Genomic DNA, 26855 nt, shown 5'->3' with positions numbered 1-26855 from the left:
CAAACCAAGTAAAACAAAGAGAATGCAAAAGATAACTTGAACTTAGAATGAAGAGGGTTTTTTTTTAAGTATATCAAATTGAATAAACTATGTTGTGATACAGAGTACACTACATTTCATCTCAAAGGAGATATATATCATTAACAGATTAAACAATGCTAACATGTTCAAATGCTTCTTCATCTCAAATTTTTCCATGACTGTCGGCATGGATTAAAAGAGCTTAATAACCTAATATGTCTTTAAAATTATCTTCAAGAAACCCAGGTTAAAGAAATATTTTGATAAGCTTTCAACTCAGAGTGAATCATGAACCATTTGTAATTTGAGGCTATACTCCTCAGAGAACAATTGGATAAATTATCCTCTTTCCTAAACACTCTTTACAAGTAAATGTATTATTATATTCTGAATGATTTGAAAGTCATATAATAGCTGCAAATTTTAAATACAAAGGAAATAATAAAACAAAATACTTCCTGTTTCCTACAGGAAAACTGAGTATTTTTATTACTTATTAGTAACTTTTATGATACCACTCCACTAAAAATAAAAATATATGAAACTAACTTAGACAAATTCTAACAATTACATGAAAGCAGGGCAGCCCAGGTGGCTCAGCGATTTAGCGCTGCCTTCAACCCAGGGTGTGATCCTGGATACCAGGGATCAAGTCCCGTGTCGGGCTCCCTGCATGGAGCCTGCTTCTCTCTCTGCTTTTGTGTCTCTGCCTCTCTCTCTCTGAGTCTCTCCTGAATAAATAAATAAAATCTTAAAAAAAAAAAAAAAAAAGAAAGAAAGCAAATGGTTTACCCTTCAATAAACGTACTTCTAGTTTCTTTGGACTATTATCATCTAAATACATTCATTTACAAAAGTAAATGCTATTGACCCTTCCTTAACAATACATTTCAGGCAGCCCTGGTGGTGCAGTGGTTTGGTGCCGCCTGCAGCCTGGGGTGTGATCCTGGAGACCTGGGATTAAGTCCCGCATCGGGCTCCCTGCATGGAGCCTGCTTCTCCCTCTCCCTGTGTCTCTGCCTCTCTCTCTGTGTCTATGAATAAATAAGTAAAATCTTTAAAAAAAAAAAAAAGCTACATTTCAAATATATTTAATAGGTTTAAAAATGAGATTTTTTTCTTTAGTTTCCTCAGGACAGCAGCTACACAATGTTTAACAAGTCAAGACTGATATGTGTTCAAATTCTCTAATAACATACCAGAGGGAAAAAAATCTAATATAACCATCACCACTCAAGCTACCACATGATTACTTATTATCCTTCTGCTCTTTTGCTAATCACAATTTTTTGATGATTTATTTTTGACAGTTAATTGCTTTTAATTATATGAAAAAGTGAATTTTAAGTCCACTAAGCTTACTTTTGAAAACCAAAGTTAAATAAGTATCTTTATCCTCTTCATGTTATGAATCTAGTAGAACACTAGTATTTGCTATTGCATTTATGCTTCACTGCAGTAAACTCTGCTTTAGATTTCCAGTCACGATTCAGTATTTTCCACTAATATTTTAAAAATAAAGTTATATCCTGGACCATCTGGGTGGCTTAGTCACTTAAGTATCTGCCTTCTGCTCAGGTCAGGATCCCAGGGTCAGTGGGGAGCCTGCTTCTCTTTCTTCCTCTTCCCCTCCCTCTCACTCATGGTCTCACTTTCTCTTTCTCTGTCAAATAAATAAAATCTTTAAAAAATATAAAGTTATATGCTAACTGTAAACAATGTCATCCTACTCATTTCTAAATTAAATGTTCAAGAATGCTTGTTAAATGAACAATAAAAACACTTCATTTTACTTAAGATTTTTGGAGGCCAACAAATGCAGATTGCTTTTTACCTAAAGGTTTAGACTTGGAAAAGTAATAGCATGAATAGAAGTTATATAAAAGCTTTCTTAGGAAAGAAGGTTTGAAACTCCTAAAAACTGGGTTCATGTTAATAATCTGAATAACATTGGTTCTTTCTTACAATATTAATGTTTCTTATAATTAAAAATAACTAGGGGCACCTGGGTGGCTCAAATTGGTTCAGCATCTGACTTTTGGTTTTGGCTCAGTCATATCTCAGGGTCGTGGGATCAAGCTCCGTCCAGCTCAGTGTAGAATCTGCTCGAGATTCTTTCTCTCTCTCCATTTCCCCGCGTGCACACACACACACACACACACACTCTCTCTCTCTCTCAAGTAAATAAAATCTTAAAAAAAAAAAAAGAATAACCAAAGCAAGTAGGCTCCTTTAGAATACATATTCACTGAGTGCAGAAATCTTTCTTCTTGCATCCCTATGAGGACCATGGTTAGCATGCCATTAAAAAATGAAATCAACTTTTCAAAAACAAAATTGTTTTAAAAAAAAGATGCATGATTATTTATAAATTATATTTGTATCACATTCCAAATTAAAATTCCCAATTGAAATATCATGGGGGTCCTAGAAATCAAAGTTCTCCCAAGGTGGCAATTACAGAGCACCTTTGTCACTCACCCCTCAGACCTGACACCAACCCCTAGACACTGCTAACTGATCTTCCACCCTTAGTTCCCCAGTCCGGGGACGACCTCGCAGTCTCCATCACAGAGCTCAAAAAGGTACCAGGCAGAGAGATAAATTCCACTGCTGTTTTTTTTTTTCTTTTAAGATTTTATTTATTTATTCATGAGAGACACAGAGAGAGGCAGAGACATAGGCAGAGGGAGAAGCAGGGAGCCTGATGCAGGACTCAATCCCAAGACTCCGGGATCATGACCTGAGTCAAAGGCGGATACTTAACCACTGAGCCACCCAGGTGCCCCCTGATATCTGTTTTGATCTTTGGCTTTGCTTATTGGTTTGCAAGTGTCCCCAGCTACCATCTGTTGCCCTGGACTAAGCAAGTAAAAATGTTTGTGTGAACAAGATAAAAGTCAGGATCTTAAGAAGGGCCAATTTTCTTTTCACTGACAAATATGAAAAACAAGACTTTTCTGAAAGCAGTTTTCATCTCTTCAGATGCCCTTTCCTCACCTGACATACACATGGCTCATCTCCTGGCTTCCTTCGGGCCTCTACCCAACTCTCACTTTATCAGAATCCTTTTCTGACCACACGTAAATAAACAATATTGCCCCTAACCCACCCCCTGCCACTCTCTATCCCTCTTCTGCTGCTTATTTACTTGTTCACAGGACTATTCATTATCTGACATATTTTATCATAACTTGTTTCCCTAATGGCACATAAATTCCTTGAGGGCATGTAAGTTCCTTAATTCACAACTATGCTGTCAGCACCTAGATCAGTGTATTGCACGTGTCAGGTGATCGACAAATATCTCCTGATGCATAAATAATTAAAAAAATGTACAATTCTTCCCAGAAAACTTTTATTTTATTTTATTTTTTCCCAGAAAACTTTTAAATGTGAGTTTTAAATGCAAAAATTTTGCGTGACACGTTGCAAAAGTAATGTGATTTCTGGAAATAACAACAACAACACCGAATCATCAGGGGCCTGGTCTCTTGCTAATAAATCCATATAACTACAGATATAACTTCTAATAAATAGAAATATCTTCTTGTCATCATTGCCATCGTTATTGAAATTACTTAATATGAAAGTCAGCCAAGACATGCCAATCAAACTCTAATTCAAGACAGGAAATTAGTGAGCAAAAACAAAAAATTTCTTGGGTCTTAAAGAACACAAAATTCAAAAAGCAAATCTGTTCCAATTCAGGGGCTTTAATATCATGATGTTAGTGATGTAATAACTATAATCTTACTACTTGAGAGCAAGTACAATGACAGGAATAGTTTTCCTGGTAGACTCATCTTTAACAAAGGCCTTTCTCGCATACTTGCCTTTAGCAGTGCATCTACATAGATGTTGTGCTGTGACATAATTTCTTTTACATCCCACTTCACATTAGCCATTAGGAGCAGCATCTGTTCATAATCAATAGCTTTACCGGCTACGATCCAATAAATTGGTTTGCGTAGTTCACTGGCAGTTGAAACTGTCTGAAATAAATTTCACAGAAAGGAAGACGAATATTTTCTAAAAGTATCAAATTTATAAAAAATATTTTATGCCTATTTCTAGCATACATCACATCTTAAAATAAAATATATATACTATATATCTTGAGATTTAAATTATGAAAACACTTTCATTTCTAGGCAAAGGTCTCAAAAAACATAATTTTTAGACATACAATCAACTTGAGGCCACTGATAGCATAACAATAAAAGAACCGTGGATTTTTCAGAGACGAGCAAATATTTCTCATGTTTTTTTTTTTTTTTTTTTTTTTTTACTTCTCTCCATTTCCATTCCAGCTGCCCCATCTAAAGATTTTATCATCTCTCAACCATATTTCTGTAGGATCCTTCAAGCCGGTCTCCCTGCCTGGAGGCCTGCCATCTACTGCTGCCAACCACTCTTTCTAAAACACACTGTCACACCACTTAAACTGTTTCAGGTCCTCTGGGACCTTCCCAGTACTCTCAAAATAGAGTCCACCTCCTGGCTGAGAGCACCATGACCATGCGGCTCCTGCTTTATTACTCCAGCCATCTCTAGCACCACTAGCCCTCTTCCCTGCTGTGACAATCAGAGTTTTTTTCCCCTCAGCCACTTACATGCATCATGCTTTGGCTCACTGGCTGGTCTTCACAGAAGCCATTCCCTTAGTTTGGAATATATTACCAATGTAGCTGGCTGCCCGGTTTAAATATCCCTCCTCTAGACAGTCTTTCTAGGCAACCTTTTCCTGACTACACCTCCCTTCCTTCTCCAGCCAAGATTAAATACCCTGCTGCTGTTTCTTTCCTCTTATCATACTTTATTGTAAATAGTTTTTTTTTTATTGTAAATAGTTTTAATGGGTTTTCTCTCTCTCTCTCTCTCTCTCTCTCTCTCTCTCTCTCTCTCTCTCTTTCTCATTAGACTAAAAGTTATGCAAGGTACTCAGGAAGTATTTAATACAAGAATTCATGAGTGAATAAGCACATTCTAATCATTCTCCTGGAATTTGGAGACTGGTCATTAGTGAAAAAACCCAAGATAATGTGCTCACAACTGAAGTGACATCCAAGAGTATCTCTGACCTGAGAATAAAACTGCTGGAGAAAGGGCTTTTTGACTGCAGGCATCACAGCATCCAGATGAGGCTGAAGGAACTCAAACTGTTCAGCCAAGAATACCCTAAAGGGAATAAATAACCCACCATGAGAGCAAAGTGCAGGATCCACAGCCTGTCAATACTTTTATATAAGTAATCATTAAGATCTCTAAGCAAAAGTTCAACCATTACAGTTCTTTTCCACTTGAGTGAACTATCTGGTAGTAGCTCATTTACAACCTACAACGGAATGTGAGCAGAGGTGGAAGAAGGGTAACTTCCAATCAACTGCTCTGGGAACCACACGGTGCAGAGCTATGCTGTTCTGCAGGCAACACAGGGGCACAGACCACATGAAAGACTGAAGAAGAAATACAACAGTATTGTTTACAAAGATTTCCTGTAAAGGATCCCATTAAATTATAGAGAACAGATACTTGAATTCACAGATTTAACATCTGGCATTTCTTATAAGTAACCTCATGCAACCAACCGTAACTTGGCTGAGACATACATGTGAATTTCCGGTCAGGAGGCTGGTGTGCAAGAGTGTAAGTCATTTGCCCAGAGGACTGCCAGCAGCTGCCCTGTTTTTCCCTATGTTTTGTTATGTACACAAAAGCTCTTAAGTTTACTGGACTACATTTTATGGAAGATCATGCGCTTCACCCGTATTAAAAATTGGAGGATTTAATAAAGGTCAAGAAGCATTCTTGCTGATGTCAAGGGCTGACTATATTTAACACTAAACTGACAATGTAACTAGTTTCTTCAGAATCACAATTTAATAGGAAAATATAAAATATGCTATAGTGTGTTTTTTTCTTTTAACTTTTAACTTTAAAGCATGGATCATGTTGCCCAAGACTGAAACCTAAAAGATTTCCTTTCTTCCATATATGTAACTGAAAACCAACCATGCAGTTTTAAAAATCGATTGGTAATCTATTTTAGGACATACTCCTCAGAAATACATTAAGTGACACTCAGAAGTGGAGGATGGATAAAGCTAGAAATCTAGTTTTACAATGCTTACTTTTATAACTTTTCTTAAATACTTAAAGGCAAAACAACTGTTTTTAAGAACTTACAAGGATTCTGTGGCTACCACTCTTTCCGCCAGCCCATATAACGTATCCCCAGATGTCAAAACCACTAGGTGACTGAGGTGTGGGCTTGGTACCTTCTCTTTTCTCTCTTCTGCTGCGGTAAGGGTGGCGGTAGGATCAGCTGAAACTTCCTGAAAATACAACACACAGCCTGAAATCAAATCTAATAGCAATAAACCATGTGGTTTTGCAAAACTGGACCTATAATTAAAACACTTTTAGGCATACATGTTAATTACATTTAGTTTCTCTTTTTTCTTTTCCTTCTTTTATATTTTCTAACTGCTGGAAATTTTCTTTTTATACTAAGTGAAAACGATCCAGCTCCACGTGTTATTATCTGCACATGACCTAGAATTGGCCAACACAAGCCATCTTTATGAATTGGCAGATGTTTTATAGAAACAATAGTGAGATGCCCCTCAGGAACCTGAAAATGAGAAAAGAGAGACAGCCTCTGGAGGATTGAGCTGGTACATTCCAAAATTATGATGTGATTAACCATTTCACATCCACACTTTAATCAAGGTAACTTTGGTATAATCTCAAGAAGGCAGGACTGGAATGCACTTATAAACTGAAACTGACCTAACTGCATTGTAGGTGTCTGGGGCCACATTACTAATGGTTAATGAGAATAAAAGAAAGGGATGCCTGGAGAGCACAGTGCATTGAGCTTTAAAAGATCCTCCAAGAAAACTGTGGAACAAAAATTGGATACAGACAAATCTAAAAGTATACAAAATGTAAATCTAGATTATTTCTTAAATCAATTACATAGTCACACATCTCTAACACTTGCCTTATAAATGAAAAAGACATCAAATGCACAGGACTCTGGAAGCATAACAGGTTTATAAATTTAGCAAAATGGAATTAAAACATTGCAAAACTTCCAAGTTAGAAAATACTTTTATTCTTCTTTAGTTTTTTTATTTTTATATCCTATCTTCTACTAAGGATATTATTTCTCTTCAATCTCTAATTACTTAATTAGCATTTAAAAGTTTTTTGGGGAACTGTACTTTCTCTAAGGGAGAATCAAGATAAGGAAGCTATGCAAGTTAATCAATGTCACTGCTCCATTATTTACTTCCTTCTACTAAAACAGAAAATAATCACCCTCTACTGCATACACACACACACACACACACACACACACACACACACAATGTCACAAAATTTCATACTGTTTGGTACCAACTGGTTGCCTGTGCTATTTCATTTAATGCTGGTGGTTATGTAATCACTATCTACCACACCACCCAAGTTAGAAACCCTGGATCATTCATGCCTCCCCACCCTCATCATGCCTAAACACACACCTCTCCTTTGTTTCTTCCCCTGTCACTGGAGCATCAGGACCAAGGCCCCACAGCATTCTTAACAGGGCTAATAGTCCCTGAACTGAGACTTTTCCCTCTGGCTTTTCCTATTTCTACTTCACTCTGCACACAGTTCACTGGCTGATCTTTCTAGAACATCCAAGTGGTTCTTCTAAAATGAAGATATGATCACACCACTCCCCAGTTTAAGTCTCAATTAATTATCCATCCCTTATGGACAAAAGTCTAAACTTGTCACCATGATATTACTCCTCTACAGTGATACCAGCTACCCTGCCAGCTTCATTTCCAGACAATCTTCTATGCCCCTAGAGTCTAAATGCATTGGACTACTGTTATATCTATCTTACTGACACTCTTATCAGCTCTCTGCTCCTTGTCTGCCTAGCTCTCTACTCCTCGTTTTTTAAGTCTGAGGTCATATTCACCTCCTTTCTATAGCTTTCTCAGTCTCCCAAAAATTAGTATCTTACTTGTGTTAATGCGTTAATGCTACCTACACATGTACCTATGTCTTTATAGGGCATAAAGTGCACTTTGTCAGTTGCTTCCTGATCCCTCCACCTCTCTCTGAGTTCTTGGGAGGGTTGAGATCAATTTCATCATCTTTATACCTCAAGACTTAGGCATGCCTTCTGGCATTGGCAGGCCATCATATAGTTCAAATGATGGATATGATAAAAGAGTCTTTACTTTCCCCTATTAGTCTCTTTCAAGCACATTCCAGTCAGGCTTTCATCTGCCCTATTCCAAAGAAACATTTATCAAGGTCCTCAGTGGCATTCTATGGCCAAGTCCAATTGTTAATTCTGATTACCCATTTTATTTAACCTACTGTAGCATTCCACATGGCTATTCTCGAAAAACTTCCTTTGCTTAGTTTCCAGAGTACATACCCTCCTAGTTTTCTCCTACACCATGAGTCACCTCTTAGATTCCTTTGCTAGTTTGTCTGCCTCTCCCTGACCTTTAAACACTCGAGTGTCCTAGAGTTCAGTCCTCAGTCTTCTCACTCACATTTCACTCATTAAATGATTTCATTCCCCATTTTAAATAATAATATATAATATATTATAATATATTAATATATATTAATATAATTATTATATAATATTATTAATATATAATTATAATTAATATAATATTATTATATATAATATAATAAATATCCTCATGCCAAAAGCTCAAAATTTACATGCTAGCCCTGACCTCTCTCTTACACTCAGTTCATTTAACATATCTGAAAACTGAACTCAAATGTGTCCCTCCTAAAAGTCTTTTCCATATCATATCCAGCAATGGCACCTCCATTCTGCAGAAGTTAGGTGTCATCATTGACTCCTCACTTATGGATGGGTCTACCTTCGAAGCAGATATAGAATCTGACCATGTCTCACTACTACTTCCTCTAACACTGGTACAAGCCACCTTATCTCTTTCCTTAACTGTTATACAGTATAACCAAAATAATTCTATTTTACCTAATTAAGTCAGATCATGTCAACTCTTCTGCTTAAATAGCTTCTGGTCTTCTCAATACCTTCTGGTTTTCCTAAGAGTAAAGTTCAAAGGCCTTATATGGTCTAGGATCTGGCTACCTCTTTGATTTTATCTATCATTAACTGTCCTACTGGCTTCATTCTAATTATACTCACTTCTGTGCTGTTCCTGGAATAGGCCAAGCATGGTCCCATCTCAGGGCCTTTGCACTCCTTGTTCCCTCCACATGAAACACTTTTCCCTAAAATATTCCCTCTCTACTAGAAAACAAGTTGCACATAAGTAGGGAGTTTTGTCTGACTGCCCTCTCCTCACCAAAATTGTATCCTCAACTCCCAGACAGAGTCTAGCATCATATATAAAGTGTTCAATAAACAGACACTAAATAAATGTGAAATAAATGAATTCTTATTCAGGTGGCTTACTCCTATTTCTTCCTTCAGGGATTTACTTCAATGTCACCTTCCCAGAGAGGGCATGTGTGATCACCTAAACAAAATCGTACCCCTTCTCTCCTCTTCCTATCCTTTCCTAGTTCTTTGTAATTCCTGATGTGATCTGACATTAAATTGGATACTCATTTATTCCTTACCTGCCTCTTGTACCAGAAGGACCATTCACTGATCTTCTACAAAGTACTTCATCACTTAAGGTGTGTTTGTTGAATGAATTAATAATAAAGATAGCTATCTGTATCCCTTGAGTCTTATACTCTCTCCTCACATAGCTCCCTGCCTTCTATCTACTTCCAATACCTCCTATAATACTCTGTATTTTCTTCTTAGTTCAGAGTTATGCATATCCATCTCCGAGCACATCAATGGATAGTGAGGAAGAGAACTGAAACCCTGAAACAAGAAAAACTAATAAAGGAATTAGAGGAAGAGTTAACTCACTTGGGCATAATGGCTAAGCTCACCAAAGTGGTCCAATTTTGTAGGAATAGGAGTAACTCATAAAATCATAGAAGAAAACTTATCTATGCTCATTTAACCTTTACATTTTTTATACATTCTGAGTAGCTAGCTGTGAGCTTCAGATTGAACCTCTTTCCAATACAGAACTTATAATCCTTTCTGCCTTACACTTCTGCATGATAGAAAGTGCTTTGTTGTGATGCAGCCAAATCTACCTCTCTGAACTATTTTCTGAGTAGAGACTTAGAGAATTATGCTCTACAAGTATATATTAAGCATCAAACATACCCTCTTCTAAAATATTTTCTAACTGAGCACCTGAGTGGCTCAGTGGGTTAATCCCTGTCTTCAGCTCAGGTAATGATTATCACGCTCCGAGATCAAGCCCCACATCCATTCACTGGGTTCCCTGCTCGGCGGGGAGTCTGCTTCTCCCTCTCCTTCTGCCCCTCCTCCCCAACTCATGCTCCCTCTCTCACTTGTGCTCTCTCTTAAATAAATAAAATCTTTTTAAAAAATAAAATAAAATAAAAGTAAAAAAAAGTAAAAAAAAATATAGTAAAATAAAATATTTTGTGATTAAACTGACAAAAACTGGTGAACTTTCTGCCAATATTGCACTCAAAATAGCTCCAAGATAACCATGAATATTACACATTTATAATAGCAGAGTTACTTCTGAATTTCATTCTTTTATGATTAGTATCACTCTCTCTATATATACATTACATATAGATATAAAATTTATTTAAAAACTAAAAGATTCTGTGAATGCAGATACTAATTAATTTGGGATAGAAGAGGGAGGTGGTGCTAGAAGGTGGTAGAAGGCAAGGAGAGGTTCTATCTATAGCCTGAGAGAAATTAAGTTTATCTCTGGGTATGACAGGAAAGGCCACAAGCACTCACCCACTTCATTCGTCCTTACCTACTCCTTACCCGCCTCCAGAACAAATGTGCTGAATTCCTTCCTTACAGAGCTCTTTCATAAAACATTCTTGCAGTGATCACTGCAATTGCTGCCCCAACTTCAAAGGGTTTGCATTAGGATGCCATTCTTTGTTTCTAGTTAATACTGGCATTTTAGGCATAAAAATTATGGTAATTATCTGCTTAAAAGCTAAAGTCCTGTGTTTACATTAGGGAAATATGCTTGAAGAGAGTCACAAAAATGTCAAGCTGATATAAATAAACGGTATGGGCTTATGGCACACTTCAACAGAAAAGCTCCTAAACAGGATCAGTGTTTCAGATTATACCAGTACAATAAGGAAAAGATATAAAACCCTTTGAATACTTTGAGAAATAAAACCTCAATCAAAACCTTTAGTTTCACAGTGAAAGCCACAATGCTGCCACTAATAATTTGCTACTATAAAGAGAAGCCATTTTGTGGACTTTTCTGGGTTGATTTAAAATATTTTTTTATTATCAAAGATCTTAAGTTAGCCAAAGATCTTAAAGCAAAAAACTTAGCATCACCAAGTGATCACCAATTCTCAGTTCTGGTACCACTATGACTTACACCAGACTCCTGTTCTTGAACTTCTATTTGATGTGTCATATTTTCTTATTTACATTGAATATATACGATAAACGATTTCAGGTGGCATTAAGACCTGTAATGATTCCATGATACCTTTTACAACTTGAAAGGGAAGCAAAGCTTAGAAAATATATATTGAGAAAATGAAATCACCAGAAATGTGCTTATTAAACTTTTACCTAACACATAGGGGAAATAGAGGAGAAAGTACAACTTTCATCTAGTGGTTCCAGATTGATTAGCCTATAAATTACTTTAATGGCCAAAGAATGTATTGAGTAGCAAGAAACCAATTAATGTTCTCTGCCAACATAGATGCAAATTAATGAAATTAATGAAGTGAAGAAAAATTAATATACCAGCTTTACAAAAACCTGAGATCAAGGTCTAGCAAATGACAAATATATTTTCTTTTTTTTTTTTTTGACAAATATATTTTCTAAAATAATAAACCAATGCTTATCAGCATGAGTAATAACTGAACACATAAAACATAGGAAACCAAGAGAAAATTTGAGAAAAACTTCTGTATTGCTACAGAAGCAGTAAACACTCTGGAGAGACCCTGAAAAAAGGTCAGCACGCCTCACAAACTGGAGAAGGAAGGACTGCTCGCATACCCTTCCAATCCGAGATGCAATCTTGATTTCAGAGATGGTATGGATGAGGACTTGAAGAAAATATATCTTTAAAATACGAAGTGCCAAAGAAAAAAAGCAGGCATAGCTATCTTTCCATTTATTGGGGAGGGGTTTTTAAAACCATGTTTCTAAATCTAACTACCAGTTCTGGAAAAACTGTATCTAATAAACACAGAACTGGTCAGACAGATGCTATAGATACACTGTTACCCATTGATGGGCAGGAACTGGTTTGAATAACTAGTTTGGTCCCATTGTTTATTACATCATGATACTTCATTACACACCAGACAGCAAAACCTGAAGCATCAAATCCATGCCTTAAGGATCAAATTTGGAACTGCAGTTTGACAATCATTATAAGCTAGTAACTAGCTTATGATAATGAGAGTGAATGACCCTAGTGGTAAATTTTGACCAATCAATCTTTTTAACAGTAATATTATTATTTCATTATTAAGGAATCTACACATACAACTCTCAAGAAGCCCAGATTACGTTAAGAGTAATAGGTTCTAGAGGTAACTATACCCCACTCTGGACTTTCTGATTCAGTCCATCAATTTCAAGGCTTTCAGCCAGAAACAAGAAAAACTTAAGCTGTGGACTAAGATCTGGAAAACAAGATGTTATGTCAAGGTTATGCTAAGTATCAAACAAAGAAAACCAAAACTGAAACACGGATAATTTCCAAAGGGGTTGAAAGCCAACAGATTTTACAAAACAAAGACAAAAAACAAATACATAAGTGGCTGGGTCAAACAAGGAGTCTTAACGCTGAACATGAAGATCAGAATTAAATGGATAGCAAAGCCAAGAAAACAAGCCAGGTTAAGCCAGGAGACAAGAAACTCATAGATTGGATTTTCTTCATTTATTCTACAAACATTTACCATGAAATGCAGTTTACTAAGTTAGGTGCTATGAAAATATATATATAATATGTACTGGGCAGAAAGACCTCCAAATTATAAGGGAGATGGATGAGATGGATACTATGTGATTTTCTCTGTGTAAACAGTACTCACCTGAGACAGGAACCTATGCCTCTTTCATCTTATTCACATCTCTGCTCAGAGACCAGTGTTCTAATCACTCTGCTTCACTTTCTTCTTAGTGCTTCTCAGTATCTGACACTGTATTACAGATCTGCTTTTCTGTCTCTCTGCTTCAATAAAATGTAAGTTCCAAGACAGGAATTACCTGTCCTGTGCACTGATGAATGCCCAACACTACTACCACACCCAGCAAATAATTATTTCAGTAAGTATTTCTTAAAAGAATGATTACATTCTTTTATTAAAAACTTCAGTAGCAGAAGTATATACATAATGAGAAACGATGTAAATGACTGCTTGTTTGGGTAAGTGAAGAAATAAAAAGTCGAAGGGTTAATGTAGATGCAGAGGAATGTTCTGAACAACAAAAATCTCTGGCTACAGTAACACATCGCAGGAAAAAAACTGTTACTTTAAATGCTTATGTTAGCTTAAACACTACAAAGGCTCAGCCCTGTTTTGCTGCCTAATCAATTTTCTTAAAATATGTATTATATCATGCAACACAATATTCAAGAATCTGGACCCCTACTGCATAGCTGACTACATCCAAACCTCTTCCTTGAATTTCAAAGTCATTTATAAAATGGTCCTAAACTCTCTCTGTAATACGACTCTTCGGTATATAACCAGTATCCCAATCACAAAGATGACCGAACTTTGGGCCAGGCCTGCTCCCACCTCAAGACCCTTTCTCAGCTTCTGAACCTTAATTTGAATGTAGGTCTTTCTTTTTCCCACTAACCCCATTCCTGTTCTTCAGAAACTAGCACAAGTAAGTCTTACTTCTTTCTTAGTCATTCTCTGAAATTAAGTCTTCGCATAAACTTTTCCTCTCTTTGAGCCATACTGGATGTATAGCCAACATCATACTCTTCCATGTATGTAAGTTTTTTCTCTCCAAACAGACTGTAAGAAACTTCCATTTACTTCCTTACAAGCATATAGTGTAATACTGAGGACTCAGGAACTCAATATACATATAGACACACATTTATACATAGTTGATTAGGTGGCTGATTTTTATTTTCTATAACCCAAAAGAATTACTTCCAGTTCATTACTTACCATATCAATAAGGCTTTCTTGTATTCTGTTAAGAGTTGTTCTCAATCTACTACTACTAAGGCCTAGTCCTGTGGATTCCAGCTGAAAAAGAAAAAGAAAGGTATGCTACATCACTCTGAAGATAGGCTCAGTAAACATTTCACAGTATAGAATTCGCTTTACTGCATCAAAGCCGAAGCATTTATAAACATTCCCATGCAAGAACACAAATGAGAAGGGACTCTTGACTGTTAAAATGTGAAAGACTAGGGCGCCTGGGTCATGTAGTGGGTTAAGCATCAGACTCTTGGTTTCAGCTCAGGTCATGATCTCAGGGTCACGAGATCCAGAGCCTCACACTGGGCTCTGCATTCATCAAGGAATCTGCTTGTCCCTCTTCCTGCTTGTACTCACACTCTCTCTCAAATAAATAAATAAATAAAATCTTAAAAACACAAAAAACATGAAAAGCCAGTTAGTTGGCTCCTTCGGTGATGATTAAATTGATAAATATAAACTTAATTTAGAGGTAATCATAGATATATACAGACATCTGGAAAATTGTTAAAATGTTCTATATGAGCCAAAAAATGTAAAACATTCTGAACAGCAAACTATAAAATATATAGTCTCACCAATTCATTCATATATTCATAATATATATATTATATATACTTGTATATGGCATGAACACACATTTATTGTTCCTCACCCTTTCCTATCTGAGATAGGATGAGAACAAGGAATTACTTATACAACGTATGATAAGCTAAAATAGTTGTATGATGGTGTGGTGTAGTAAAACATGAACTCATTTTGCATGGTTATTTTATTTTATTTTTTAAAGATTTTATTTATTTATTCATGAGAGACACACAAAGAGAGAGACAGAGACATAGGCAGAGGGAAAAGCAGGTTCCCTGCAAGGAGCCCAATGTGAGACTCGATCCTGGACTGCAGGATCATGCCCTTAGCCGAAGGCAGGTGCTCAACTGCTGAGCCACCCAGGTGTCTCTTACATGGTAATTTTAAATATGCTTTACTTCCATTAGGTTTTATAAACTTTATTCCTTCATTTCCCCTCTTTTTTCATTAGGGTCTTATTTTTATGTAGTTAAATTCAGACACTGCAAGTAAAAATAGTTTGATGAAATTTGGTACTTGTATACAGTCTTATGACCAGTACCCCAATCAAGATACAGAATTTCCCTCACTTTTTAAAAATGTCATTTGTACTGATTACCTCCCTCCACCCTTAATCCCTGATCTTTCTGTCACTGCAGTTTTGCCTTTTCTAAAATGTCATATAAATGGACTCAAACACATGTAGTCTTTTGTGTTTGACTTCTTTCTTGCATTTAACATGCTTTTTGAGATTCATTCATGTTGTAAGCCTATTAGTAATTCATGCTCTTTCATTGTTTAATAGTATTCTATAACATGGATATATCACAATCTGTTTACTTATTCACCAGTTGATGAACGTTTGGGTTCCAGTTTCGGGCTACTTGAATAATATCACTACAAACATTCATGTATATGTCCTTGAGAAGATATACATTTTCTGTTTTTTTGGGTAAATATCTAAAAGTGTAATTTCTGGTTTATATAATAGGACTAATTTTAACTTTATAAGGTACTGCAACACTGTTTTCCAGTGGCTGTACCAATTTGCATTTCCATAAACAATGTATGTAAATTTTAGTTATTCTACTTATGGACTGAATATTTGTTGTTCCTTCAAAATTCATATGCTCAAGCCCTAGCCTCCAATGAGATGGTATCTGGAAATGGGGCCTTTAGGAGGTAATTAGGTTTAGATGAGGTCAGGGGAGTAGGGCTCCCATAGTAGGTTTGATGCCCTTTAAGAGGCATAGCACATAATTTACACTTCTTTTTCTAGTTTCTTAAGGTGGAAGCTTATCATTAACTTGAGACTTTCTTTTTTCTACTACAGGCATTTAAAGCTAGACACTTCCCTTTAAGCACTGATTTAGCTGCATTACTTGATATGCACTTGATATGTTGTTTTCATTATTTACTTTAAAATATTTTCTAATTTCTCTTATGTTTTCTTTAAACAAATCTTAGAAGTATGTTAATTTCCAAATACTTAGATTTTTCCTAGTTATCTCATTGTTACTGGTTTCTATATTAATTACATTGTTATCAGATAATATATTCTATATCATTTCAATCTCTTAAATTCACTAGAACATACTTAATAGCCCACAAAATATGTACTATCCTGATAAACATATCATGTGCCCTTGAAAAGAATATATATCCTGTTGTTGTTAGGTGTGTTGTCCCATAAATATCAATTAACTGAAAATGGTTGAAAGTGTTGCTCAAATCTTCTATGTATTTGCTGATTTTCTGTATACTTGTTATATTAGTTACAGTGGAGTTTTAAAATTTCCAGCTACAGCGGAATTTTGTTTTGTTTTGTTTTCTCTTGAATTCTGTTGATTATCGTCTTACGCATTTTAAAGCTGTTAAGCTGCTATCCCTTTCAACTGAATTGACCTTTAAATTATTATGAATGCCTCTGTCTCTGGTAATATATTTTGTTTTCTAATTTAATCTAATATTAACATAGCTATTGGAGCTTTTATAAAAAAGACTATTTGAGAGGGAGAGAGAGAAAGTGAGTAAGAGCAGGAGAGGGGCAAAAGGAGAGGGAAAAGCAGACTCCCCACTGAGCGGGAAGCCTGACTAGGGGACTTGATCCCACGGCCCCAGGGTCATGACCTGAGCCAAAGACAGACATTTAACTGAGCCACCCAGGCACCCCAACTACTGCAGCAAACACTGTTTACATGGCATATCTTTTCAATCCATTTGCTTTCAACCTTATTGTGTTTTTTATATTTAAAGTCTTTGGTTTTGTTTTAATCCATTCTGACAATCTCTGTCTTCTACTTTGAGTGTTTAGTCCATTAACATTTAATGTGATTATTGGCCAAATTTAAAGATACCATCCGTGATATCTCTTTTTTGTTCCTTGGTTCCTCTTTTCTTGTCTTTCCTGATTATATGAGTATTATTTTTTAGAATTCTAATTTCATTATCCTACTGGTAAAAGAGGTAAAGTCTTCAAAATTATTTTTCATTGTCTCATGAATTACAATATACATTCTTGATATTTCACAACCCATTTACTGTTTAACATATGTTTAACAGTTATTTTTAACATAATATGTTAAAACATAATATGTTAAACATATGTTTAGCAGTTATGTTTAACATAATATGTAGAAATCCTGACATATTATAGGTCCATATTCCCCTACATATCTTGTTATAGTTGTTACATGTAATACATTTACATACATTATGAACTCCAGAAAATATGATTTCACTTTTAAACAGCTGTATGATTTATACAGAAAGTAGAAAAAGAAACAAACTTTTGCATTTCCCCAAGTAGTTTCCATTATCAATGCTCTTGATTCTTTCTTGAGGATCCAAGTTTTTTGGTATCATTTTCCTTTAGCCTATAAAAAATTCCTTCAAGGAGTGCCTGTATGGCTCAGCAGTTGAGTGTCTGCCTTCAGCTCAGGTCATGATCCCGGGTCCAGGGATCGAGTCCCACATCAGGCTCCCTATGAGGAGTCTGCTTCTCCCTCTGCCTATGTCTCTGTCTCTCTTTCTGTGTCTTAAATCAATCAATCAATCAATCAATCAATCTTTAAAAAAAATTCCTTCAGCATTTCAGTATTACATATCTGTTGGTGACAAGTTCTCTTAGTTTTTTTTTTTCTTTTTATCTAAAAATGTCTTAATTTCATCTTGTTTTTTTATTTTTTCAAGACAGTTTCACCATGAGGTTGCACGCTATATGTTTCTTTATGCTTATTCTACTTGCTGTTCATTTAGTATCTTAAATCTACAAATCTTTGGCTAATGTTTCTTCAAACATTTTTTCTACCTCATTCTATCTTTCTTCTCCACCTGGTATTCCAGTTACACATATATTTGATCATTTTACACATATATCTGATCATTTTATATAACTTAACATGTCCCTAAGGCTTTAATCATTTTGTTTTCCAATTTTTTTTCTCTGTGTTCTTCATTTTGATTAATTTTATTAATTTATCTCCAAGTTCTTTCTTTCCTCTGCCATGTCTACTTGGCTATAAAGTACATTCAGTAATTTTTTTTTTTTTATATTCTGAAATTGTATTTTTCAGTTCTAGGATTTCCCTTTGTTTTTTATTACTGTTTCTACTAGAACTTCCTATTTCTCTACTGTGATATTCATACATTTAAAACATCTTTTGTTTTACTTTATTAAAGACTGTTCTAATAGTCTAAAATCCTTATCCCTTAGTTCCAACATCTTGGAGTCAAATTAAATTGACTTTCTTTTTGGGATTTCTGGGTAGCTCAGCGGCTGAGCATCTGCCTGAGGCTCAGAGCACGATCCTGGGGTCTGGGATCGAGTCCCATTCTGGGCTCCTTGCAGGGCGTCTGCTTCTCCCTCTGCCTATGTCTATGTCTCTCTGTCTCTCACGAATCAATAAATAAAATCTTTTAAAAAACTGACTTTCTTTTTACTTAAGGATATACTCCACTTTTTTGGTTCTATGTATGTAGTGTAAAGTTAGACTGCATCATCAATTTAATTCTGGAGACTTTGGATTGTTATTTTTTTTCTATTGGGTACTGTTTCCTTTGTTTTCCATATGCAATTTTCTTGGCTAGGCTTGAACTACAAACTGTCTCTTATGCAACAGCTTCATTCTCTTTGGCTGTAGTCTGTCTGTTTCATATAAACAGGTTACGGGTTAATAAAAAATGGGGATAAAAGAATTTGGGATCCCCTTTTTGCCTCTTTTTCTTCCGAACTTCCCCCTACTCTTTTCAGTATTCCCAGTTTCCTGGCTTTACTTTTCTGATTCCCCCATCCATAAAGACTGAAGGTTTTCCCATGCTTCCCTCCACCTTTGTGCTGTATGAACTGTATTTAATCCTGGGCTAAAAGGCCATGGAGATGGAATTTATTTTTATAACTCCCCTTTCCCCAACCTATACACTAACATGAACTGCGTCCCCACCACCCGAGTCATTATGCTTTGTGCACTCTCCAGTATCTATTGGTAGTTGCCTTTTGTATAACATTAACCTTTATAATTATTTTCTACAGGGAGTATCATTTAGTAAGATCTTAGTCTTCTAGCCAGAAGCAGAAGTTAATTCATTCTTAAAATTTTAAAAACTGAATCACAGACGCTCTATAAAAACAAACAAAAGTCTCATTAATGAAAGGTAACTTTAAATGATGCTCATAAACTGTTTTCAAGTAAGAACACTCATTAGATTTACTTGGATAAGAAATAATTAGGACATCAATACATATGTCCTAAGAACCTACTATATGCTTACTATTGTATTAAGGTAAGATACAGAATGGTCTTCATGAGAGAATATGAACAGGAAGAACCACAGAAAATATAGCTCAAGAGGTGAATAATGGAAGGCTGGGCAAGGCAAGATAAAGCAACACTAAAAGTAACATTATTATAATAGAACCAAATAAATTAGATTTATAATAGAGAGTGATATAGTAGGTTATAAACAGTTCAGTGAAGAGCAAGAGCTTCTGAAGGAATTAGTACAGACAGGAATAATTCCTTAGCCTACTGCATATAGTATGCCCCTCCCCCCACCCCAATGACTTTCTAGAAACCCTGAGAAACATATGCTTATTCTTCCACAGGCAGCGTCCATCTAAATTCACTTATACAAGTGTCTTTCTTCCCTCGGAGAGAAGCACGAACAACCATGTCCCACCATGTTCTTCCCATTCTACACATTACCTAATTAATCCTCCACTCCCACCACCTAAAACTCAACAGCTAACAGGGCAGTTTGGAGTATGTATGTATGTATGTATTTGAATATCAAAACTTCTAGGATTTCTGATGGATTGAAAGCTTATTTTCTTAGCAAATTAAAAGCTACCTCTTTGGGGCACCTGGGTGGCTCTGTGGCTGAGTGTCTGCTTTTGGCTCAGGTTGTGACCCCAGGATTCTGGGACTGAATTCCGCATCAGGCTCCCCCAAGGGTGCCTGCTTCTCCCTCTGCCTATTTCTCTGCCTCTCTCTGTGTCTCCCATGAATAAGTAAAATCTTTAAAAAAATTTTTAATTGAAAAAAAATTAAAGCTACCTCTTCAGTCTTATATGTTTGCATATACTTATTTATGCTCTTTATTTAGATTGTCTTACTCTAAAAGGAATTTAAAGTAGGTAATTAAGAATATAATCTTTCAAGGTAAAAAACCCCAAAACTTTAAATATATATAAAATTAAGCAAAACAAGGGGCGCCTTTGTGGCTCAGTCAGTTGAGCATCCTACTCTTGATTTTGGCTCAGGTCTTGATCTCAGGATGATGTGATGGAGCCATGCATTGGGCTCCATGCTTGGTGGGTAGTCTGCTTGAGATTCTCTCTCTCCCTCTCTCTCAGTCCCTCCTCTGACTCAAGCTCTCTCTAAAATAAACTAACCTTCAAAATTAAGCAAAGCAAAATACGAGTAGAAAGATGGAGTGTTTCCTTTTACAAATTTGTAAAACTCCCTTTTATAGAGATTCAGTTTTTGTTTTGCTTTAAATAGTGTTTCTTTCAGTTTTGCAGAATCAAAAATAGTAGGGTCCAAGTTATAAATCAAAAATAGTAGGGTTCTATTTGAGGAAGTGTATATTTTCAATATTCACACAGTAGATAAAAGCTAGTATTACTAAGCATACTCTAACAATAGGAAAAATCTTTCTTAAAAAGTACAAGAGTCAAAGTGCTATATTTATTCATACATACTCATAAGCACATTGTATTGGTTCGTATAATACAAAATGCTTCTAATATGACATATGGGTAGACACCCAGATTAAGGTCAGAAATGCTTAAAACTGACAGCTAATTATCTGATGAAATAGCTGTTACTGAGTCTTATAAGATTGAAAATGCCTTTAATACAAAATATAAAGTTAATGTGTTATTTAAAACATGGTATGTTTTAAATAAAATTTGCAGCACATTTTACAATAAGCACCTAACTATATACTTTGCTAACTTTCTCAGGTCCTAGTGAACTCCACTGTAAACAAATCTGTGCTAGTATATAATTAGCTAGAAAGTCATGTCCAAAAGCATTAGTTTCTAAAAGTCTCCAAAGGACCCTATTTTAACACATCTTATCAACAATGTGATCCACAAGTGTTCCATCCAATATGATAGTCATCAGCCACATGTGGGTATTTATATTTAGTGATAAATTAGCTAAAATTAAATACAATTAAAAATTCCATTCCTGGGGATCCCTGGGTGGCGCAGCGGTTTGGCGCCTGCCTTTGGCCCAGGGCGCGATCCTGGAGACCCGGGATCGAATCCCACGTCGGGCTCCCGGTGCATGGAGCCTGCTTCTCCCTCTGCCTGTATCTCTGCCTCTCTCTCTCTCTCTGTGACTATCATAAAAAAAAAAAAAAAAAAAAAAAAAAAATTCCATTCCTCAGATACACTAATCTATTGCAAGTATTCAATAGTCACATGTGGCTAATGGCTACCATATTTGATAGTACAAATTTAGAACATTTTCATGACTGCAAAACTTCTCTTGGATAGTGCTAGTCTGGGGGCTCAGCCCAAGAGAGAGAGTAAGTAAGGCCCATCTGGACGACTTCAATATTCTAACAATTAGCTAAAACTCTACAATGTCTTTTTTCTTTAATATTTATTTATTGACGTTTGAAATTCAGAGCAACAAATTAGTACATATTTTATAGTAACCTAAATTCTATAGCAACATTCTGTGTCTGATTTTATTAGTATTCTTTCTAAAATAGTTTAGAGGATTAAGAACAGAAAATTTAGATCTCATATTAAAAGATCATGTCTTTGGAGTGCCTCAGTGGCTCAGCTGGTTGGGCATCCACCTCTTGGTTTTGGCTTGGGTCATGATCTCTGGTCATAGGGTCAAGCCCTGTGTCAGGTTCCATACTCAGCATAGAGTCTGCTTGCCCTGGCCCCTACCCCTGCTCACACACATACACACACACACACACACGTGCACATACACACACACACATACACTCTCTCTCTCAAATAAATAAATAAAATCTTTAAAAAAAACGAATAAAAGATCATGTCTTTGATATAACTATAATCACAGCAAGGATATGAACATTTATGTGATGAATGTAGTTATCCATTAAAATTTACACGTTTTAAAAAAGATACAAAATATAGCATATGGAAAGTTAGTACCATTATATAGTCATAGGACCCAACAGTATGCTTTTACATAGAAATCTATCAAATTATTATGTGGCAAGGTGAGCCACATAATTACCAAATATCAAATAAGTCATCTGCCTAATATTATGTTGTGTTCTTTAAGAGTAGAAAAAGATAAAATCAATAAAAGCTTTAGAAACACAAAAAGGAAGTACAAGAAACAATTCTGTAGCAGACAGAAGATTTAGTTCAAAGGTTTTCCATTCTTTTAATAAATATTTGCCATTATCTTCTGCCTGCTAAGGTTTGTAAGCCAATATTTAAAATGTCTCATTTACTGTGTAGCAATTACACACTGGGCCAGATTTAAACAAGGCAACCCACACATTTTTCATTGCCAAAATATGTCAAGGTTAAAAACAGATGCTGTACTTTTTCTGCCAAAAATCTGAATAACATAAAATATGTTTAGCAGTTGAAAGCTTTAAAATTAATATATAAATAAGGTAATTAAGCAGACAAAAAGCTGACAGCAAAAATTTTTTTAGATTTGATGGATAATTTTCAAAATAATACTATTTGTGTATTTTATATAAAGAGAATGAAAAATTTTACATTTTAAAAATAAATAAATTTTAAAAGAAACAAACTTTCCCCTCAAAGGTGACTTACTGAATCATTCCGACCAAAAAAGGTATATATTGCATACAAGTAATAATCAAATAGCTGAGACATGAAATGGATAACATCAAAGGCAATTGGCTTAAGAATGTTCATCATCTGCATATATTTACCTGGAAAGAAAAAAAATCAAAATTAGAAAAAAATTACAGTCTCTTAGCCTGTCATTATAAAGAGATAATAAAAAAAACTCTTTACCAAAATACATATTTTTAATAAACTATTACATTCCTTAGTCCCACTAGCCATGTTTCAAAAACTCAATAGTCATTTGTGGCTAGTGGCTACTATATGGGACATAGATACAGAATATTTATATCATCTTGGAAAGTAATACTGGACAGCACTGATACACATACCTACAAAAATGTTTTTATATCATTATTATTTTACTGTTTGTCAAATATTCATGTAACATCTATACTCTTCTACAAATGACACTGCACAAACACATAACACAGTTCCATATTCCTGGAGATGTAAAATAATTTCTTCAAAAATGTTTAGGTATAAATAAATAAGACAATATATGTCAGGAAAAGCATTTTTTTTTCATAAGCTTATATAAACATAGCAAAAGTAAAAAAGCAAGAAGAAAAAAGGTACATGGAAGCGTCTTTCTATTCCCCTGAATCCTGGACCTGTGAAATCTTGTGTCAGAGGCCAAGAATATTTCTTTATCACTACATCACTCAAGAGCTCAATACTCTCAAAGTGCCAAGAAAATGTCCTCCTCATTCCTTCCTTTGGGAGATGTCAATATTACATTCTCTTTTCTCTAAACATATGATACAGTTATGGAAAAAAAATTAAAAACCAAAACTTCTGCATTTATAAACTTGTTAATGTATTTGAAGGGTACATGGGAGATGGGCTGAATCAAGAAACAAATAATAAGTCCCTAATTGTGTTTCTGTCTTAAGGGAAATAATAGGGAAAGGAGCACATCCATAAAAAATGCTATTCTGCAGAAGATGTTAAAACAGGCCATTTGCCTAATTTTCAAATGAGCAAATAATTCAGGTACTCACTCTACTTAATATAACTGTTATAAATTTTAAATTGGTACTACTAAAGACACCGTGACTCAAGAGAAACACATTAACTGCAGTAGAAAAAATGACAAATTTACTCTAATGGAAATGTCTACTATCTAAACCATTTCTTTATTATTTAAGAACTCAGTACAGTTGTCTTAATTTAAATGAAAGATGATTCTGAATAATATTCAGATAGTCAGGAAGAGAAACACACACCAAAAAGTAAACACCATTCAATTCAAATTCTATTCTTACTCTTATTTGCAAGTCTTTTGCTTCAGAATCATCTTTTATAACTATTTCACACAGGTATTTTTTTAAAAATCACAATTGAAAAATACTTGAAAATTATGCTCTTAGAACATTCTGAATCACTATGCAGATATTTTATCAACTGCAAACATGTAATTTTTAAACTGCAACTATTTATACATAAATTAATGTGACAATATGACAAAAAAAGGAAAAATACTGTTACTTTAACCTGTAAAAGAAAAAAAAACAGAGATAACAAGTAAAATGAGGTAGAATATAAATATCTGAGTTAATACATATCCAGAACACAAAGCTCCTCTCCAGTACTAATAATAAGATTAGCTACTGGTCATATAAATAATCTTAAGAATACATAAATGAATTATTAATACGTAAAAGCTATTTTTTAAGATTTTATTTATTTGACACACACACACACACACACACACACACACACACAGCACAATCTGGGGAAGCTGCAGAGGGAAAGGAAGAAGCAGGCTCCCTACCAAGCAAGGAGCCTGTCACTGTGATGTGGAGCTAGATCCCAGGACTCTGGGATCATGACCTTAGCCACAGAGACAGGGATGAAGACATAAAGGCGAGTAGGTATGATCATCAGAAAATGAGAAATCTCAAAAACTTTCTAAACCAAGAGTTGGCAAACCTTGGCATCCCAGTAAAAGCTATTTTAAATGTTGGATTCAAAAGAAAAAAAAAAACCTAGATAAAAACCCATCACTCTAAAAAACTTTTTAACATATTTATATTCATTTATTCATTCAATATTCAACAAACACTTTCTGAAGGCTTACTATGTCCTTGGCTTTGTGTTAAGACAAAGAATTAGAGTCCCTATCCTCACACCTTAAATGGTCATACAAGGAAGGTAGCAACTGGTAAGCAGGCTGCCAGCATATTAAAACATGTAAGAATATGTTATATTCCATAAGCTGTCTTTCCAGCTTACGATGGCATAGTAAGCCTTTGTAGGCATGAGGAGGCTTATGTACCTCCTCAGAATTACTGAATTAAAAGAATTTTACAGTGGATTAAGCCTGTACCTAAGAAGAGACAGGGATGAAGACATAAAGACGAGTAGGTATGATCATCAGAAAATGAGAAATCTCAAAAACTTTCTAAACCAAGAGTTGGCAAACCTTTCTTATAAGGAACAAAGAGTATACAAAGTTTTGGCTTTGCATTCCATGGCAACTACTCAGCTCTGCTGGTCTCAGTTTCAACTACTCACCTTGGTCTTTGCAGGACAAAAGCAACCACAGACAACATATAAACAAATGACAATGGTTGTATTCCAATAAAACTTTATTTTATAAAAATAGGTAGCCTAACTGATTTGACCTGCATGCTATCATGTCCCAAATCCTGCCTGGATAACATATAAGAGATGGGAGCAGGTTGATGGAAAAATGCAAAGATGATCACAAAGGAGGTGAAAGCTATTCCATAGGATAGTGGCTGCTTAGACATAGTGGGTAAAGCAAAAGGGCAGGAACAAGAAATGGAGCTGAAAAAGGATGGATTAATTGAAAGCCCATGTACGGGATGAACTACCAGTCAGCATGCCCTCCTCTCCCACTATCCCCCCACCAACATCAGAGCACTGGCTTTCAGAATGTTCCTGCAGACAAAAACAAAGGAAAGCAAAAACTTTAGGATTTCTCTCTAAAAGAAGGAAACAAACCAAACAACAACAAAAATTGAGCAAACTTTTAAAAATAATAAATTAGAAAGGTGAAGCCTTCTAGGTAGATGTTGAACCACAGATTAAAATCTACCTATTCTAGAAATTTGGGGATCTATTCCCCATTAAGTAAAGACTGGTAGTAAGTACACTCAGCCCTGCCCTGCTCTATACAAAGTTCCCAGTCAGGATTCCTACAAAGAGGGGCAGCAACAGCATAGCTCTCAATACTCACCAGGGGACACCCACAGCGGCTACTTAGGCCTTCTATTTTTGATACAAATAGGTCATAAAAACAAAACAAAACAAAACAAAACAAAACAAAACAAAACAAAAAAAAAAACAAGGCCCAGGAGGAAATCTCAGAAGAGCAAAGGAGAAAAAAAAAAAAAAAAAAAAAAGTGATCCCAGAGAAAATAATTAATTCAAGCTAAACAAATATAATAATTATGTAAAATCCTCTAACAGAAAAATATAGGGGGAGAAAGAGAATATGGAAGGGCTCTTAAAGATTTTTAAGGTGATTCTTAAAATTAAAAATTAAAGAAATTAAAAAAGAAGTCTCCTAGAAGGTACAGCAAAAAGACAAAAATATGTAAAACAGCAGAGAAGATATGGGAGACAGGCAGGGGCCAATCTATGGGACTAA

At 35.3% G+C, this 26855-nt stretch overlaps 1 protein-coding gene across 2 annotated transcripts in view; it reads right to left on the bottom strand.

Annotated features, from left to right (window-relative positions):
• VPS50 (VPS50 subunit of EARP/GARPII complex) overlaps nt 1-26855 on the bottom strand; it is a 132981-nt gene that overhangs the window by 5228 nt on the left and 100898 nt on the right. For both annotated transcript variants that reach the window (XM_041727498.1, XM_041727497.1), the window contains exons 21-25: nt 23198-23319; nt 14305-14385; nt 6211-6359; nt 5106-5202; nt 3858-4016 (exon numbers count right to left, since the gene is read on the bottom strand). In XM_041727498.1, the coding sequence (XP_041583432.1) occupies nt 3858-4016; nt 5106-5202; nt 6211-6359; nt 14305-14385; nt 23198-23319 (608 nt within the window). The remainder of the gene's footprint in view (nt 1-3857; nt 4017-5105; nt 5203-6210; nt 6360-14304; nt 14386-23197; nt 23320-26855) is intronic.

This window comes from Vulpes lagopus, chromosome 13 (assembly GCF_018345385.1).
Source record: "Vulpes lagopus strain Blue_001 chromosome 13, ASM1834538v1, whole genome shotgun sequence".
Lineage (NCBI taxonomy): Eukaryota > Metazoa > Chordata > Mammalia > Carnivora > Canidae > Vulpes > Vulpes lagopus.
Note: the sequence above shows the minus strand (reverse complement) of the source record. Positions and strands in the feature narration are given on the sequence as shown.